The sequence below is a fragment of the Peromyscus californicus genome, unplaced genomic scaffold (assembly GCF_007827085.1).
Source record: "Peromyscus californicus insignis strain IS unplaced genomic scaffold, ASM782708v3 Scaffold_1__1_contigs__length_55948999, whole genome shotgun sequence".
Lineage (NCBI taxonomy): Eukaryota > Metazoa > Chordata > Mammalia > Rodentia > Cricetidae > Peromyscus > Peromyscus californicus.
The window spans coordinates 47,223,428-47,243,535 of NW_026294492.1; the positions used below are offsets into that span (position 1 = coordinate 47,223,428).

Here is a 20,108-nt window from a genome sequence, read left to right on the forward strand (position 1 = left end):
CCACCGTGCCTGGCAAGACAGTTTTCCTTTGATGAAGTGTCACTTTTGAAAAAGTTTTTAACCATTAGCAAGCATTATTTAATCAAAGTAGCGGTGACCTAGCTTGCTTTATGTGGCTGAGATAAACACTGGGGCCCAAGGAAGGAGGAAGGAACTTGGAGGAGGAAAGGGTTTACACTTCAAGGTCACATTTCATCAATGTGGGAATCATAGGCACCTAGAGAGGCAAGAACTGAAGCCCAGGCCATGGAGGAATGCTGCTTACTGGATTGTCCCTCATCGCTCCCTCAGCCATCTTTATTATACAACCCTGGGCCACCTTCCCAGAGGCAGCACTATCCACCATGGGCTGGGCTTCCACATAATGATTAAAATGTCACACAATCATCCTGACAGAACAATCTGATACAGGAATCTTCTCAGTTGAGTTCTCTTTTCTCAGGTGAGTCTATTTTGTGTCAAATTGATAAAATCAGAACCAGTACAAATGGGTTTGTTGTCGTGACGTGTGTATCTGAGCTTACTCTGATACGTTCACTTTTCTGTGCCCATCTGTCTGTCTGTCTATCTATCTATCTATCTATTGATATATCTATCTATCTATTGATATGGGGTCCCTCTGCATAGCCCTGGATTTCCTGGACTAACTATGTAGACCAGGTTGGCCTCAAACTCACAGTGATCTTCCCGCCTCTAGCTCCTCTGTACTGAGATGAAAGGCCTGGCTTTCACTACCTCATTCTTTTTTTTTTTCAGAATTGTACCCGTACCAGCACCCCTAAATGATGTAACCTTGTGATTTTTTCCTTTAAAAACTGAGCTTGCAGACAGGCGGGTGCTTCCTCCAGCCTCCACTGCATTGGATGTATTGGATGAAGTCCCTGCCTAGGCTTGTATTTGGATATCCCAGAATTAAACCTTGCTTTTGCATTCTGGCATGCTCATCTTTGGTGGTCTCTCTGGGGGTCACAATCTGGGTACAACATTTGGGGGCTCATGCGGGATCTCCAGAGACCCCCCCACCGGGACACCTAAGAGCTCCGGAGGTCCATCTGCACCGATCGGTAAGAGCGCTCCATTTTCTTGTCTTTGCTTTCCTTTTCTTTTCTTTTTTTTTTTTTTTTAAAGATTTATTTATTATGTATACAGTTTTCCATCTGCACATATCCCTGCAGGCCAGAAGAGGGCGCCAGATCTCATTACAGATGGTTGTGAGCCACCATGTGGTTGCTGGGAATTGAACTCAGGACCTTTGGAAGAGCAAGCAGTGCTCTTAACCTCTGAGCCATCTCTCCAGCCCCTACTTTCCTTTTCTTATCTGAAGCCAGCAGTTGAATCTGACAGGCTCTCACCTTGGCGGACGCGCCTGTAAGGTGACCCTGGAGGAGTTGGGAGATGTCCCAACCCCTCATCAGGATTCGGGGTCCCCACAGGTCCCCCTCATCATAGGATGCCCGTGAGGGGTCCGTCTGTTAGGACGCCCATGAGGGGTCCGTCTGTTTGGACACCTGTGAAGGGTCCATCTGTTTTGTGAACTCTGGGGATCGGGAGACTCTGTTGAATTGTCCCTGTCCCATCCTTACGGTCTTTGGCATAATCGAGACTCCCTCTCTGGACTCTCATCTACTTGGACCATCTGTAGGGCCCTTGTTCTTCCTTTTTGTCTGCCTATCTTGTTCGTCTGTGTGATTTGTTATACTTATATAAATGTATCAATGTGTGAAAACTGTGGCCACATGTGTGAATGTTTTATGCTTGAGTTTATGTATGCGGTGGGACTTGTGGGCCAGATTGCCAGCGGAAGGGATAGAGGCCCCTTTGGTGATTGAACTGGCACGGACTATGACTGTGTGCTAGGGCAGGCTATGAGCATTGTGGGGCCCAGATATGGCTGGCAGGTTCTGGCTGGGCTCCTGTGTGGACACGGGGCAGAGCTGGCGGGAGCCAGCAGGATCCTCAAGGAGCTCAGTGTGGGGGCTGGTGGAGAACTAACTGCCCCTCCAGGGTCACAGCTGAGGAGTAGCCTACAAGTCTGTGGGCCCAGCCAGGGCATGGAGTCACTTTCAGTCTGCCATTCTCATGTTCTTGAAAATCTGAGGTTAACAGCAATCTTTTGTTCCCATGGTACACGCTTTCCCCATCCTCTTCCTCTTCCATGGTGTTGGGTGGGGCTCCCAAGACCTGCCCTGGGGTTAAAACCTGATCAAGGTCTGGCTCCAAGAATGGAATGTCACCAACAGTTTCTTGTCTGTGGTACAGTGCTGATGCAAATTGAGAGTTATTCTTGTTATGGTATATGCATGTATTTCTGTTCTTGTTTAAAATATTGTAACTTTACAATATATTCTAGATTACTGAGGGAAATCACAAGAAAGACTTTGATAAGAGTTTCTGTTTTAAAAGAAAAGAAAAAGTGGAATTTGTCTAAATGTCTGAGGGATCAAAGGAACGGACTGAGGGTATATAGAAGGTTGTAGAAAGTCAGAGGGGATGTGATGTAAACTGTTATGGTTTCTTATACCTGCAAATACTGAATTTAAAAGTTAATTCTTGTTGGTTTTCATCTTAAGAATGGCTAATGATTCTGCAAACTGTTTATGTGTGTATGTATACAGGTATGTGACTTGTTGAAAATGTAAGCAAGCTTTAACTGTACGTATGTATGTGTGTAACTTGGATCCAACTGTGTGTATGTGTGCAAGTAATTATTTAGAAAAACGAGCTTTAAACAGCAACCACGTGGCTTCCTCCATCTTGGCTGGTGACCTCATGGGCAGGCATGTGGCTGGCAGCCATCTTTTACTAAGGTTATAAAGATCTACTCAGGTTAACACCTAAGTACTTATGTCTTTACCAAGTGTTCAACAGCAAGTTTATAGAGAATTTAAATAGATGACAACATATGTTTAATAAGTAAGATACTTAATAAATATTAAAGCTGCACATCAATGCTTTTATACACAGGAATATACCTTGCTCTGGCAGCTAAACTTTGTAATATAAAGGAATCATAGGAAACAGCTGAGGTTTGCAAATGTATGGCAGGACTAGAGTTCCAAAAAGAGTCTAGTTGCAGTGGTGGACCTTAGCAGTTTAAAAAAAAAAATGCCAGTGTCAGGTGATGATCACCGGAAGCACCAGCCATAATAAAATGGAGTAAGCAAGGCTATGTATGTGCTGCCAAAGATAGGGTCAAAGAAATGATCCAAGCCTCTAAGTAAAAGAACCAAAATGATTATAAATGAATCCCAGATATTGAACTTTGGGATTGTTTGCACTCTGGAGCTTGGTTTTACTTTATACAGATTATGATGATGCCATGTTTTCTCCCCCTTAAAGTAAAAGAAGATACTTTATTGTTGATATTACAGAAGACATTTGAGAGATCTTAATCTTTTAAGAACAGTTTTTATAGTTAAAAACCAATGACTTAAAAAAATGTTTCTCCTTACCCAAGGTACGTTCAGGCTTAAGAATGTTGTCTAGCCTCCTTGTATTTGCTAAGTTTGTTAAGCTTACGTTATTTGGATAAACTGATGCATATATATGTTTTATATTGATATTTTGTTTTGGTTTCTTTACTGAACCTGTATTTGATGCTAGAAGAGCTTCAACTTAAAAGCATTGTTTTTAGGCTACTTATTGTAGGCTGTTAGAGAACATAAATAGTCAGTCATAAGTAATCAAGTTTTTTTTTTTTTTTTTTTTTTTTTTTAAAGATTTATTTATTATGTATATAGTGTTCTGCCTACATGTATGTCTACAAATCAGAAGAGGGCACCAGATCTCATTACGGATGGTTGAGAGCCACCATGTGGTTGCTGGGAATTGAACTCAGGACCTCTGGAAGAGCAGCCAGTGCTCTTAACCTCTGAGCCATCTCTCCAGCCCCCATAATCAAGTTTTTTTTAATTGTAGTCAGGGTAAGTAAGTACTGATGTAATATTACAGGGATAAATTTACTCATTTACTCAGTCCCTTGCATATGTTTTCAGGGTTGAGCTTGAAACAAGTAACTAGAAACAAAGTTTGTCTATTCAGATACCTGACAGCCCTCATACTTCAGAGATCTGCAGAATATGGCATTTAAATGTTGATCTAAAAGCTTATTATATCAGACAGGTTTCCAGATCCTAGCAGTGACCCAAGGTCTCCGAAGAAGATTATGTACGAGGCACCATAACATCTCTGCCTAGATTATGGCAACACTGACCACAGGGCAAGATGCTCCAATGCCTGGCTTACCCAAGAGCTGCAGAAGGAGGTGGCACATTAGCAGGAGCTGCTGATGGCTCAGAGACTCTCAGCATCTGCTCTAGGAGGTCTAAAGGTAAAAGAGGACAGTCCTGGAGATGCTCTGTCGGCTGCATCATCTCATCCCACCCCAGCTTCACCCTCATCTCCTCCTCCACACAATGGGGAACTGGAGCCTCCTTTTCCCCCAGTGCTGAGCCTCAGATTGGGCCTGAGGAGGCCATGGAGAGGCTGCAGGAGACGGAGAAGACTATTACCGAGCTGAATGAGACTTGAGAGGAGAAGCTTCGTAAGATAGAAGCCCTGAGAATGGAGAGAGAAGCATTGCTGGCTGAAATGGGCGAGGCTATCCGAGAGGATGGTGGTACTGTGGGTGTCTTCTCTCCAAAAAAAAAAAAGACTCCCCATCTAGTAAATCTGAATGAGGACCCCTTGGTGTCTCAGTGTTTTCTCTACCACATCAAAGATGGTGTCACCAGGGTTGGCCAGGTAGATGTGGACATCAAGTTGACTGGACAGTTCATCCGGGAGCAACACTATCTCTTCTGAAGCATCCCTCAGCCTGGTGGAGAAATGATGGTCACATTAAGGAGTTGATGGGAAGCTTGTGATGGAGCTGCTTGTGCTGAAGTCAGGAAACAGGATCGTAATGGGCCAGATGGTGAAAAAAGATTGATGCTGTTCCGACTGGTGCCTCCAATGCTATGGAGACCTGGGTAGGGATTGGTCCCTGTAATTTATAGGATTGGAAGCTTCTTGGTCTGCACTCAGATATAGTTTATCCTTCTCAGATTTCTGATAGTACTGATGGCTAGGCTAGCTCTAACTTTGTCAGCATGGCAGCATCAACCAGATCCTTCTGCAAGGCTATAGCTAGCTCGTTAGCTCACTTTTAGAAAAATGTTCTAAGATATAAAAGTTTAAGTTAGTCATAAAGGTTCAGATATGAGTCTAAGAAAGGTCTGAGGATAGAAAAGCTTCTAAACTTTGAGGGTCTCAAAAAAATAATTTAGGATGAGATATGTTTCAGATTACTCTCCTGTTTTATGGTTCAGAGCTTAACATTTAGGAGCCCTGATGAGCTGGTAGAGCAATAACTACTTACTGTTCAGTCACAAGCTCAACGTTTTAGATTTGTTTTAGATGTCATAAATGTAAACCTAAAAGTGTTTCTCATCAGGCCAAAAATCTCTGTCCAATTTATACCTGGCTTTCTGGACAGAAGGAAAATGCACAAGCTTTTAACCCAAATCTGTAGTTCTTGTTGGGACTCAAAGGTATGAGTCCACTTCTGCTGTTTTACAAGATACCCATTACCTGCTTTTTCTACAATATGGATTTCAGTACAGATTGGTAATACTAATGTATCTAAAACTTTTATGTCATTTTGTAAGTAGGCCTCAAAGGATCAAAAGAGTCATAAAAACCTAGACCCACTTTACAGAGGTTGAAAAGGACCCCAGATAAGTATTCCTAAAGATGGTATTTTTCCTCTCTTCTGGTTTTGGGACTACTGCTTTTCCCATTACTAAGGGTATGGACCTAAGGGTTCCAAATAAGTTCATAAATTTTAACTTCTGTTCCTAGTTTAAATTTGTCTCAACAGATTTCCACTTGGCTGGCAGTCACCTCCAAGTTTCAGTCACTAACTCCACTGCTCCAGATGACTGTGAGCTCCGGACTTGCTAAAAGCTGACGTAGACCAGCCCAGCTAACATGATTCTTCCCTGTCCCTATGGGGTCAGGCAGCTACATGCTTCTGACAAATGCCCCTTGCCCAATCTTTGACTAGCTTTTTAGCCTTTTGGGGTCCCTGACAACGGCGCCCCAATGCCAGCTCGAAGCAGTTCCAGAAGAGAATACATCATCCCATGTTCCCTGTTCAGAAAAGGCTGAAATGCTGGGTCAAAAGAAAACTCCCTGGCATGGAGACAAGATGGCTAACTATACATGGCCATTATTAGAGAGGGATACTTATGAGCTAACTGCCCAAAACCCATGATTGGGTTCCATTAGGCACATGAGAAGGGGAAATGCGAGACCAAAATGAGCCATCTTAGAAATAAGACCAAAATGCTTTCACCCAAAAACTAAGGCCTAAGATTTCTCTTTCTAGGAATAGGCCAATAGTTACTGAAACAAGTCAGTCCAGATTCCAGAAATCAGGAAGTGTAAAAGTACAGAGTCACAAGGTAGTCATGAGGTAATGCCTGCCAGACTATGGAATGTCCTCTCCCTGGTTTCCAGGGTAACTGACCACAGAAATGCCCCCACCTGAAGGCAGCCAATGAGAAATGGTGGCGGGCAAACACTCCCTTAGAAGTAATTTCTAGAAGTCCCTAGAAGCGAGCCAATCAGAATTGTACTCATACCAGCACCCCTAAATGATGTAACCTTGTGATTTTTCCCTTTAAAAACTGAGCTTGCAGACAGGCGGGTGCTTCCTCCAGCCTCCACTGCATTGGATGTATTGGACGAAGTCCCTGCCTAGGCTTGTATTTGGATATCCCAGAATTAAACCTTGCTTTTGCATTCTGGCACGCTCATCTTTGGTGGTCTCTCTGGGGGTCACAATCTGGGCACAACAGTTAGCAGGACTATGAGAGGGCAGTGAAAGAGGGGACAAAGAGGAACTGAGTGTCAGGACAGAACTAAGCTATGTAGACAGGATTTCATCCCAGAGAAATAAAGTAGATGGACAAAGAGCTTGGTGTATCTAGATTTATTCCTGCCCTGAATGCTGATGAACTGTAGCTGTTTTGATAGAATTTTGTCTTAGAGGAATAAAGTTAACAGATATGAGAGCATAGTGTACATAGATTTTTTTTCCCTCAGATACCCCCCACTGGATGTAGCATCTTCCCCAGATTCTGGGCAATCCATAGTGTTCCATGTATGCATTTCTCATACCAGTTCATTTGTTTGTTTATTTTATTCTCGTTTATCTGGCTGTTTGTTTTCTAGAGAGAAAGAAGAGGAGTGGTATTGGATAGGGGAGGGAAATCTAGGAGGAGATGAGAGAAGGGCAATCATGACAGTATACATTGTATGAAAAAGTTATTTTCAATAAAAAAGCAAAATCAGTAAAAAATAAGAAAATTTAAATTTAAAATTAGGGTGGAACAAAAGGTGACTAAATTCACATATTTTATTAAGTAGATTAGACAAGGATATAGTGGAAAAGTGTTTACTAAAATGGATGAATGTGCAAGTGAAGAATAACTACTTTTTCTGTGTATTATTTTTAATGAGGACATATATATCTCCTGTCAAAATACTACTTAAACATGTTATGATTGAAGACTGGAGGGTTGTAGTGAGCTTGAGGCCAGCCTAGGCTACATAATAAGTATCAAGGTGGCTAGTAGTGGCTTCCTAGATAGAGCCTGATTCAAAGAAGCAGATAGAGGTGTTGGACAGATGGCTCAATGGTTAAGAACACACAGACTCAGTGGGTGAGATTGTCAGATTAAAATCAAATATCTCTTGTAATCAAACTTGTTTCCTAAACCTAACTTTTCTTCTTTTGGCTTTTCAAGAAAGGGTTTCTCTGTGTAGCCCTAGCTATCCTGGAACTAGCTCTATAGACCAGGCTAGCCTGAACTCACTGCCTGCCTCTGCCCCCCAAGTGCTGGAATTAAAGATGTGCACCACCACCACCACCACCACCACCACCACCCCACCTGGCCCCTTGATATTTCTTAATTTTTGAATTGAACCAAGCAATCTTCCTACATGTTTTCTAACACCAGGAGTTCTCTCACATATTCTTTGTTTATTTTGTTTTGTGTCAAGGTTTCTTTTTGTAGTCTTGGTTGTCCTGAAACTAGTAGAACAGGCTGGCCTCAAACTGTCAGAGATCTCCCTCCTCTCCCTTCCAAGTGCTGGGATTAAAGATGTGGGCCACCCACCACCCAGCCTCAATACATTCTTATAAGTGTTAACAAAGTGATTATGAAGACTTTACAAATTCTATGTTTCAGGCCACTCTATAGTGAGATCTCTACTCTACAGTGAGTGTCTATAAATGAACATGGGATGACTGAAAGTTTTATAAGATTCCCTATATGTCTTAGTCACTGTTCTATTACTGTGAAGACACACCATGACCACAGCAACTCTTATAAAGGAAAGCATTTAATTGGGGCTTGCTTAGAGTTCACAAGTTTAGTCCATTGTTATCATGAAAGGGAGCATGGCAGCATGCAGGTAGACATTGTGCTCGAGAAGGAGCTGATTGTTCTACATCCAGATCAGTAGGTAACAGGGAGAAGAGAGACACATTGGTTCTGTCTTGAGCATTTGAAACTCCAAAGCCCATCCCCCAGTGACACACTTTCTCCAACAAGGCCACATCTCCTAATCCCTGTCAAGTAGCACCACTCCCTAAACCAAACATTCAAATATATGAGCCTATGGGGTACATTCCTATTTGAACCATCACAATCTATTCCCTAGCCACCATAGGCTTATAGCCATATCAGAATGCAAAAATGCATTCAGTCCAACTTCAAAAGTCTCCATAGTCTGTAACAGTCTCAACACTGTTTCAAAGTCCAAAGTTCAAAGTCTCTTCTGAGATTCAAGGGAATCTCTTAACTGTAATCCCCTGTAAAATAAAATAAAATAAGCAGACCACATACTTCCAATATACAATGGCACAGAATATATATTACCATTCCAAAATGGAAGAAAGGGAGCATAGTGGGTTAATACTAGACCAAAGCAAGATTGGAAACCAGCAGGGCAAAGTTCAAACTGTTCAAATTCTACATCTCCTTATCTGATGTCAAAAGTGCTCCTCAGATACCCACTCCTTTCAGCTTTGTGGACTGAAACACACTTCCTTCTCTTGGGCTGGTTCCACACTCTGTTAGCAACTCTCCTTTGTAGGTATCCCACAACTCTGGCATCTCCAACATCTTGGGGGTCTCCAAGGCAGCCCAGGCTTTATCTTCACAGCTTCACACAAAGGCTTCTCTGGGCCTCCAGGCAGGGACACATGCTTGGCCTCAGCATCTTTCTTAGCCGTCGAGGGTGTTCTTTTTCTGTGGTCACAGTGACTGTACCTGAATCTACTGCTGTTTCAACCAGTAACTGAGGCTCCACAGTTACTGACCCACTTCTCTGGCAGTGACCCAGCAGGACTTCTCCTTTCCGCTGGATCTACCTCTTGCTGCTGCCAGCAAATACAGTTTTTAACTAGATCTCTATCATTCCGTTTACCGGTGAAGTCTCGGGAGTCAGAGGCTGGGGTGAAAACCTATTGGATCAGAGCGGCTGAGGAGCAACTAGCTAACCTTCCCTCTTCTCAAACATCTCAAAAAAGAGAGCAACTCTTCCATTCCTCCAAACCAAAAAGGACCACCACCCTCAAAGTCCTTCCCTACTACTTCCTGGGTGTCTCTCTATTCATTTCCTGGACTTCCTCTGACTCTATGATTACTTTCTGTCAACTAGTTGCTGGCCCCACCTCCTGACCCAAGGTTGAGTTTATTTAATTAATGCAAACACAAATTCTGGGTCCACAGTGTTATCATATATACAATAAGAAGGAGGTTCCAGAATCCTTTTTTTATAACCTTGACTCTAAAGCCAGAATTGAGTTGCTAAAGCTGCCAAGTTCATCTGCTTGCTGGGGCTGGAACATGGCCTCTTGTTAAAATACATTTTCACCAGCTTTCTGTTTCTAATGGTTTTCTTTACTGCATATGCTTGGCTGTCCTGGAACTTGCTCTGTAGACTCAGCTGGCCTCCAACTCAGAAATTTGCCTGCCTCTGCCTCCCTGGTACTTGGAATAAAGGCATGGTCTACCACACTCTGCCCTGAACTTTTCTTTAATTCCTTTTCACAAGTTGGAAGCTTAGCTAGGTGGGGTCTTGTCCTGAGGTTATCCTTTATTACATTTAGGATCAGACTTTTCTGTAAACTTTTATCTCTTTGAGCCCTGAACTTAGCTCCATTATACTTCCTGGTGCTTCTTTTCTCCTCAAACTGTACATTTTGTATTTTTCCTTTTTCAGATTACTCTTTTCATTATTGAGCTACATAACAGTAACCACTAATAATCACTCAATAGTCAATACTAGGGTGCCTTGAAATCTCCTCTACTAATGTTATCAATCCAAATTATTTTAATTTAGCCTCAGGCAGTTTTTTTTTTTATAACAAGGGCAGAAAGCAGTTACATTCTTCACCAAAATATCACAAGCATGATCTCTAGGCCACTTATTAATGTTCTTCTCCTATGAAACCTCAAGCTAGACCATCATCATCTACATCACTCTCAGCACCACTGTCTCCCACACTCCTATTGGTATGCTGCATTAAGCATTCTGCCAACAAGCAACATGGTCAGGCCTGTCACAGCAATACCCCAACCTGGTACCAACTACTGTCTTAATCAGTGTTCTATTGCTGTGTAGACACATCATGAGCATGCCAACTCTTATAAAGGAAAGTATTTAATTGAAGCTGGCTTAAGTTCAGAGATTTAGTTCATTGTCATTGTGGGAACCAGGCACACATGGTGCTGGAGAAGTAACTTGATACTTCTACATCTGAATCCATAGACATTGAGAAAAGAGAAACACATTGGGCCTGGCTTGAGCATTTGAAACCCCAAAGCCCACCCTTAGTGACACAAACTTCCTCCAACAAAGTCATCCCTACTCCCAACAAGGGCACACCATGACAAAGGCAACTCTTATAAGACAAAGCATTTAATTGGAGCCTTGCTTACAGTTTCAGAGAATTAGTCTGTTATCATCATGGCTGGCAGCACAGAGCAAGGGGGAAAGAGAGGATCTGCCAAGGGCTTTTGAAACCTCAAAAGCCAGCCCCAGTGACACAATCCCTTCAAGAAGCTTACACAACTACTTCAAAAAGCCATGCCTCATAATCCTTCCAATCTTTGCAAACAGTTCTACTCCCTGGTGACTAAGCATTAAAATATGAGCCTATGAAGGACATTTTAATTCAAACCACCACACTATATATGAAGGGTTTCTCCCCAAAGAGATTACTACAACATTTTTAGGGCCCCCTAAGAACTAAAGGCTACCTATATTTCATGTGTAAGGTTTTTCTCCAGTGTGAGCTATTTTACATATTCTCCATAATGAGAAGAATGCAGAAGATTTTATTACATTACTTGTAGCTTTTCTCCAAAAGGCTTTTATCTAGTGTGTTTGCTTATATGTATTTGAAGAGAATTTCTAGTACTAAAGGCCACATCAATTCAACAGAATAGCTTCTCTCCATTATGACTGGTTGGGACATTTTCCCACACTGTCAGCATAATCTATTTCACTCTCATGTGGTTTGATTCTGTGAGAACTAACAAAGAGAAGGCTTTCTCATGTTACTTAGGAACATCCTTATTTGTTCTATTATGTGTCAGTATATGTCTTTGCAAACGATATGGAAACAAAAATTCTTTCCCGCATTGCTTACATAAATAAGGTTTGTCACAGGAGTGAAGTTGATTAGGAGTTGTAAAGCCTTTCCCACATATCTTACATTCATGGGGTCTGTTCCTGGTGTGGATGCGTTCATGCTTTTTAACCTGATCAGGAGACCAAAAGGCTTTCCCGCATTGCTTACATTGGTAGGGTTTCTCACTGCTGTGGATTCGTTTCTCATGTTTTTTAAGATAATTAGGATAATGAAAAGCTTTCCCACATTGCTTACACTGATAGGGTCTTTCGCTGCTGTGGATTTGTTCATGTTTTTTAAGATAATTAGAATAATAAAAACCTTTCCCACATTGCTTACACCGATATGGCCTGTCATTGCTATGGATTCGTTCATGTCCTCGAAGTAAATAAAAATGATGAAAGGCTTTTTTGCAATGCTTACATTCATAAGGTTTTTCTTCAGTATGCATTATGTTATGCTTGCGAAGAGAACTCTTAAAACTGAAAGCTTTCCCACATTGCAAACACACATAGGGCTTCTCTCCACAGTGATTCCTTTCATGGCTCTGAAGGGAGGAAGAAGAAGCTAAATTCTTTCCACACTGCTTACATTTGTAGGGTTTTTCTCCAGCATGCACTCTATTATGCAATTGAAAGGAACCATAATCATTAAAAGTTTTCCCACATTGCTTGCATACATAGGGTCTCTCTCCAGTGTGAATTCTTTCATGTCTTTTATGGTTACCAAAATGAGCAAAGGTTTTTCCACAGTGCTTACACAAATAGGGCTTCTCACCAGTGTGAATTCTTTCATGTGATTGTAAGGAACTGGAATAAGTAAAGCCTTTCCCACATTGCTTACAAACATAGGGATTCACACCACTGTGAATTACTTTATGTTTCTGATATTGACTCCAAAATGTGAAGGCTTTCCCACACTGTTTACATACATAAGTTTTTTCCCGAGTGTGAGTTAGTTCATGTGCTTTAAGGTAACGAGAAACAGTGAAGGCTTTCCCACATTGCTTACACACATAGGGTTTCATACCACTGTGAGTTCTCTTATGTCTTAGAAGAGTAGCAGAACGAGTAAAAGTTTTCCCACAATGATTACACAGAAATGCTTTCTCACAAGAATGATTTACATTATGTTTTGAAAGGGAACCTAACCGAGAAAAGCCTTTCCCGCACAGTTCACACACATAGGGCTTCTTAGCACTGTGACTCTTTTCGTGTGTTTGTAAAGAATTGGGATAGGTGAAGCCTTTCCCACATTGCTTGCAAATATGAGGTTTTTTCGCATGGTCCTGTTCTTCATTCTTCTGACCAGATTGGAGACAAAGAAGGTCTTCTTTGCAGTTCTTATTTTTAGGAGGTTTCTCTCCAGTGTGAGCACTTTTATGTGTCCGAAGGGACAGAGGGGAACTGGAGCTGCCCCCAAACTCCTTATGTTTATACAACTTCCGTCCATATTCCTGGTCTTTATGAGGTTTATGTCCTACCTGATGATTTAGGGGTGCACCTAGAGATGAATGGCCAATGCTTCCTTCTCCACACACATGCTTCTCACATGTGGAAAATCCTGGAGAAGATTTCAAGTTCACAGAAGGCTCTGGAATACAGCTGAAGAGTTCTGTACTCTGAAGACTTTCTTTATATTCACAGAATTTCTCTACCAGTTGGCTGCTGCAAAACAAGTGGAGAGTACATGACTAAGACTTGGTTTATTAATGACTGAACAAAAGGAATGTTGGTTTCATGCTGAGAAAAAGTTTGAAACATGTTTGGACTGCAATGCTTTTCAAGACCACTTGAGGACAGTTAAAAGAGAAATAATGGTATTCATGTATAGTAGGGTATGTCTCCTTGAGAATATTAAATATTCACATATCATCTCAACACAAATTTCAATCCACAATCTTATGTGCATTTTGGATGTAAAATGGTATCAACCAAAATAATACTCTGTTTTTAAATATTTGCATGTCCATGAAATAAGCTGACATTAGTCATCCCCAACTTGTCCCCGTGGCTTATGGATAAATCAATACAACATTGATTTTAAAATGTGTTCATTTTTCCAGCACTTGAGAGGCAAAGGCAGGCAAATCTCTGAGTTTGAGGCCAGCATGGTCTACAAGTGAGTTCCAGAACAGCCAGGGCTACAGAAAGAAACCCAGTCTTAGGGGAAAACTGTGTTCATTTATTGTGTTTGTGGGTGTGCATGTGTGCTATGGTACATGGGAAGATCTCAGAAGAGCTTTCAGGAGTGCTGTTTCCTTCCATGTCAGTGAAACAGGGTTTGTCTTAGAAGTGCATAGACTATAGATAAGTGCCATTTTATGTGGGTTCTGGGAATTGAATTCAGGCCATTAGGATTGCATGGTCAGCCCTATTCCCAGCTAGGCAATCTTTTGGTCCCCCTGTATAACATTTGAAATGATGAGGTGTGCTCTGGTTAGTTTTCTGTCAACTTGACACAATGTAGAATCATCTTGGAAGAGAAATCTCAGCTGACAAAATATCTCCTTAAGATCATCTTTAGGCAAATCTGTGGGGACATTTTTGTGATCAATCATCAATGTGGGAGAGATTAGCCAACTAGGAGTGGTATCGCCTCACCCCCCCCCCCCACCCCTAGCACCAGGTGGTCCTCATTATATAAGAAAATAGGAACAGACCGGAACAGAAAATATTGCCTGAGGCCAACCCAGGGCCCAGCTGCTGATCCTGTGAAACCCAGCAACATGGAGGTGTGGGTGAGAATGCCCTACTGAACAACCTGCTCAGTTGAGATCCATTCAGGAGAGGTTTTAGAAGCCTACAGTCTGCAGTCTGAGGAAACAAGATCAGCTGAGGAGTTGACGAATGAGCAAAATGTGACCTGAGAACACCAAAGAAGGTGCCACCCAGCCACTGAACTGGAACACCAGAATCATAAGCCCACCCTACACTGACTGGAAACAGGTAAGCCTGCATCTCCGGACCAGCAGACCAGTTCTCCAGCCCCTAGGCCCCAGCCATCAGAGTCTCAGGGACCAGACAGCTACCTTTCCCTGCTCCCCCACCAAAAAAACCAAACAAAACAAAACAACCCCTATGAACCCAACAACCACTGGAGCCATAAGCCCACCCTGCACCAATTGGGAACAACTACTCCCTGAGACAGAACCAACTGACACTGATTGAACTAAGCTGCTCCCAGAGAAACAGAGCCCAACAGCACTGATTCGACCAAGAACTCCTAGTGGACAAAGACTAACAATTAGAACAAGAGAGGCACCTTCAGACACAGACTCTGCCTACACCAAGCAGAGGAAGAGATGAGTAGACACCAGTGCAAAAATACAGGCAACAACATAAAGACCTATATGACAACATCAGAACCTAGTGATTCTACACCTGCAAGGCCTGAACATACCAAGGCAGAAGAAGCAGAAGAAATCAGTCCTAAAAATGACTTTAAGAAGATGATAGAGGCCCTTAAAGAGGAAATGAAAAACTTCTTTAAAGAGGAAATTAAAAATTCCCTTAAAGAAATGGAAGAAAAAACAAACAAAAAATTGGAAGAAGTCAAAGAAAGCCAAGAAAAAGTAATTAAACAGAAGGAAACAGTTCAAGATTTGAAAATTAAAATTGAGACAATAAAGAAAACACAAACTGAGTGAATGCTGGAAATAAAAATTCTGACTAAATGAACAGGAACTACAGATGAAAGCATAAACAACCAAATGCAAGAGATGGAACAGAGAATCTCTGATGTTGAAGACACAATCGAGAAAATATATTCGTCAGTCAAAGAAAACACTAAAGCCAAAAAAGTCGTAACACAAAATGTCCAAGAAATTTGGGACACCATGAAAAGACCAAACCTAAGAATAATAGGGATAGAAGAAGAATACCAACTCAAAGGCACAGAAAATGTATTCAACAAAGTCATAGAAGAAAACTTTCCTAACCTAAAGAAAGAAATACCTATGGAGATCCAAGAAGCTTACAGAACACCGAATAGGCTGGATCCAAAAAAAAAGTCCCCTCGCCACATAATAATCAAAATCAAAAAACTAAACATACAGAACAAAGAAAAAATATTAAGAGCCGCAAAAGAAAAAGACCAAGTAACATATTAAGGCAGACCCATCAGAATAACACCAGACTTCTCAATAGAGACTATGAAAGCTAGAAGGTCCTGGTCAAATGTTATGCAGACACTAAGAGACCACGGATGCCAACCCAGACTATTATACCCAACAAAACTCTCAATCACCATAGACGGAGTAAACAAAATATTCCATGATAAAATCAGATTTAAACAATACCTATCCACAAATCCAACCCTACAGAAAGCACTAGAAGGAAAAATCCAACCTAAAGAAGTTAAACACACCGATGAAAACTCAGGCAATAGATAATCCCACACCAGCAAATATCGAAGAAGGGAAAAACAACACTACCACAAAAAAATAAATAAATAACAGGAATTAACAATCACTGGTCATTAATATCCATCAATATCAATGGTTTCGACTCACCTATAAAAAGACATAGGCTAACAGAATGGATATGAAACAGGATCCATCCTTCTGCTGCATACAAGAAACACACTTAAACTTCAAAGACAGACACTACCTCAGAGTAAAGGGCTGGGAAAAGGCTTTCCAATCAAATGGACTTAAGAAGCAAGCTGGTGTAGCTATTCTAATATCTAATAAAATAGACTTCAAACTAAAATCAATCGAAAGAGATCAGGATGGACATTACATATTTATCACAGGGAAAATCCACCAAGATAAAGTCTCCATTCTGAACATTTATGCCCCAAATACAAAGACACCCACATTTGTAAAAGAAACATTACTAAAGCTTAAATCTCACATCAAACCACACACACTAGTAGTGGGAGATTTCAACACATCACTCTCACCAAAAGACAGATCTACCGGATTGAAACTTAACACAGAAATAAAGGACCTAACAGATGTTATGACTCAAATGGACTTAATATATATCTACAGAACATTCCACCCTAACACAAAAAAGTATACCTTCTTCTCAGCACTCCATGGAACCCTCTAAAAAATTGACCACATGCTCAGTCACAAAGCAAATCTCAACAGATACAAAAACATTGGAATAACCTCCTGTATCTTATTGGACCATCATGCCTTAAAGTTAGATTTCAACAACAACAAAAACTATAGAAAGCCTACAATCTCATAGAAACTGAATAATGCCCAACTGAAGTGCCAATGGGTTAAGAAAGAAATAAAGAAAGAAATTAAAGATTTCCTAGAATTCAATGAAAATGAAAGTACAACATACCCAAACTTGTGGGACACTATGAAAGCAGTGCTGAGAGGAAAATTCATAGCACTAAATGCACACATAAAGAAGATGGAGAAATCTCATACCAATGACTTAACAGCACAACTGAAAGTTCTAGAACAAAAGGAAACAAACTCACTCAGAAGGAATGGATGCCAGGAAATAATCAAATTGAGGGCTGAAATCAATGAAATAGAAACCAAGAGAACAATACAAAGAATCAATGAAACAAAGAGTTGGTTCTTTGAAAAAAATCAACAAGATAGACAAACCCCTAGCCAAATTAACCAAAAGGCAAAGAGAGAGCAACCAAATTAACAAAATCAGAAATGAAAAAGCAGACAACAAGGAAATCCAGAGAATCATTAGGTTATACTTCAAAAGCCTCTACTCCACAAATTTGGAAACTCTGGAAGAAATGGACCATTTTCTGGATAGGTACCACATACCAAAGTTAAATCAAGACTGGATAAACTATTTAAATAGACCAGTAACCCCTACAGAAATAGAAACAGTCATTAAAAGTCTCCCAACCAAAAAAAAGCCCAGAACCAAATGGTTTCAGTGCAGAATTCTACCAGATTTTCAAAGGAGAACTAATTCCAATACTCTTCAAATTGTTCCACACAATAGAAATAGAAGGAACATTACCAAACTCTTTTTATGAGGCTACAGTTACCCTGATACCCAAACCACACAAAGATGCAACAAAGAAAGAGAATTACAAACCAATCTCCCTCAAGAACATTAATGCAAAAAATACTCAACAAAATATTGGCAAACTGAATCCAAGAACAATCAAAAAGATTATCCACCATGACCAAGTAGGTTTCATCCCAGGGATGCAAGGATGGCTCAACATATGAAAATCTGTCAATGTAATACACGACATAAACAAACTGAAAGAAAAAATGCCGAGGACAATTTTAAGTGCCATGTCATATTGCCTGCCTGAGTTAAGTTTCTGTTGCCCAGTACTGAGCTACTAACCAGAAACTTTTGACATGCCTGGACAAGTCCTGAGTTATTAGAAAATAATATTTCCTTATCTTTCTGCTGCAGTGACCATTAGTAACAATGTTTTGTGGTTAGGTTGCTTGGTTGGGTTGCTTGGCAACTCAACAGTCCCCTGATCTTTTCCCAAATAAAGTTTCCTGGTCTGCTTACTATAAAACCCACCTGAGAAAATAAAATTTTGCAGCTTGATCAGAATACTGTCTTGCTGTCAATTCTTTGTGTCTCTTGTCCCTTTCATTGGCCATTCCCCCTTCTAGGGTCTCTGCTGAAGATCCCGCTGGCCGGGACAAAAAAAAAAAAACAGATGATCATCTCATTAGATGCTGAAAAAGCTTTTGACAAAATCCAACACACCTTCATGATAAAAGTCTTAGAGAGATCAGGAATTCAAGGAATATTCCTAAACATAATAAAGGCAATTTACAGCAAGCCAACAGCCACAATCAAATTAAATGGAGAGAAACTCAAAGCGATTTCACTAAAATCAGGAACAAGACAAGACTGTCCACTCTCTCTACATTGATTCAATATAGTACTTGAAGTTCTAGCTAGAGCAATAAGACAACAAAAGGAGATCAAGGGGATACAAATTGGAAAGGAAGAAGTCAAACTTTCACTATTTGCAGATGATATGATAGTATACATATGTGACCCCAAAAATTCTACCAGGGAACTCCTACAGCTGATAAACTCCTTCAGTAAAGTGGCAGGATACAAGATCAACTCAAAAAAATCAGTAGCCCTCTTAATTACAAATGATAAAAGGGATGAAAAAGAAGTCAGAGAAACATCACCGTTTACAATAGCCACAAATAGGGCTGGAGAGATGGCTCAGCCGTTAAAGGCTAGGCTCACAATAGCCACAAATAATATAAAATACCTTGGGATAACACTAACTAAACAAGTGAAGGACCTGTTTGATAAGAACTTTAAGTCTCTAAAGAAAGAAATTGGGGGCTGGAGAGATGGCTCAGCGGTTAGGAGCACTGGCTGTTCTTCCAGAGGTCCTGAGTTCAATTCCCAGCAACCACATGGTGGCTCACAACCATCTATAATGAGATCTGGTGCTCTCTTCTGGCCTGCAGGGATGTGTGCAGACAGAACACTGCATACATAATAAATAAATAATCTTTAAAAAAGAAAGAAAGAAAGAAAGAAATTGAAGGAGATATCAGAAAATGGAAGGATTTCCCATGCTCATGGATAGGTAGGATTAACATAGTAAAAATGGCAATCTTACCAAAAGCAATCTACAGATTCAATGCAATCCCCATCAAAATCCCAACACAATTCTTCACAGACTTGGAAAGAACAACCCTCAGCCTCATAACGAAAAACAAAAAACCCAGGATAGCTAAAAGAATCCTGTATAATACAGCAACCTCTGGAGGCATCACTATCCCTGACCTCAACCTCTACTATAGAGCTATAGTAATAAAAACAGCTTGGTACTGACATAAAAACCGACATACAGACTAATGGAATCGAATTGAAGACTCTGACATTAATCCACACACATATGAGCACCTGATTTTTGACAAAGAAGCCAAACCTATACAATGGGGAAAAAAAAGTATCTTCAACAAATGGTGCTGGCATAACTGGATGTCAACATGTAAAAAATTACAAATAGAGTCATATCTGTCACCACACAAAAAAGTCAAGTCCAAGTGGATCAAAGACCTCAATATAAATCCAGTTACACTGAACTTGATAGAAGAGAAAGTAGGAAGTACTCTTGAATGCGTTGGCACAGGAGATCACTTCCTAAATATAACATCAGTAGCACAGACACTGAGAAAAACAATTAATAAATGGGACCTCTTGAAACTGAGAGGCTTTTGTAGGGCAAAAGACACAGTCAATAAGACAAAAGATCTTCACCAACCCCACATCTGACAGAGGACTGATCTTCAAAGTATATAAAGTACTCAAGAAACTAGACATCAAAATAGTGAACAATCCAATTAAAAAATGGGCTAAAGAGCTAAACAGAATTCTCAAAAGAAGAATCTCAAATGGCTGAAAGACATTTAAGGAAAAGCTCAACATCCTTATTCATCAGAGAAATGCAAATCAAAACGACTCTGAGA

General features: G+C 40.7%; 1 protein-coding gene and 1 long non-coding RNA gene across 4 annotated transcripts in view; one reads left to right on the forward strand and one right to left on the reverse strand.

Annotated features, from left to right (window-relative positions):
* Positions 1-1,163: 1,163 nt before the first annotated feature.
* LOC128115714 (uncharacterized) lies at positions 1,164-8,890 on the forward strand. The gene is made up of 2 exons (XR_008220279.1): positions 1,164-3,687; positions 3,903-8,890. It is a non-coding gene; the product is annotated as an uncharacterized LOC128115714 (long non-coding RNA).
* Positions 8,374-20,108, reverse strand: part of LOC128115712 (zinc finger protein 878-like) — a 33,327-nt gene continuing 21,592 nt past the window's right edge. For 2 of the 3 annotated variants that reach the window (XM_052746700.1, XM_052746702.1), the window contains exon 4: positions 8,374-13,359. In XM_052746700.1, the coding sequence (XP_052602660.1) occupies positions 11,619-13,359 (1,741 nt within the window). In that variant the 3' untranslated portion in view covers positions 8,374-11,618. Of the gene's footprint in view, positions 13,360-18,177; positions 18,293-20,108 lie in introns of all 3 variants that reach the window. The other variant, XM_052746703.1, reaches the window with a different exon arrangement.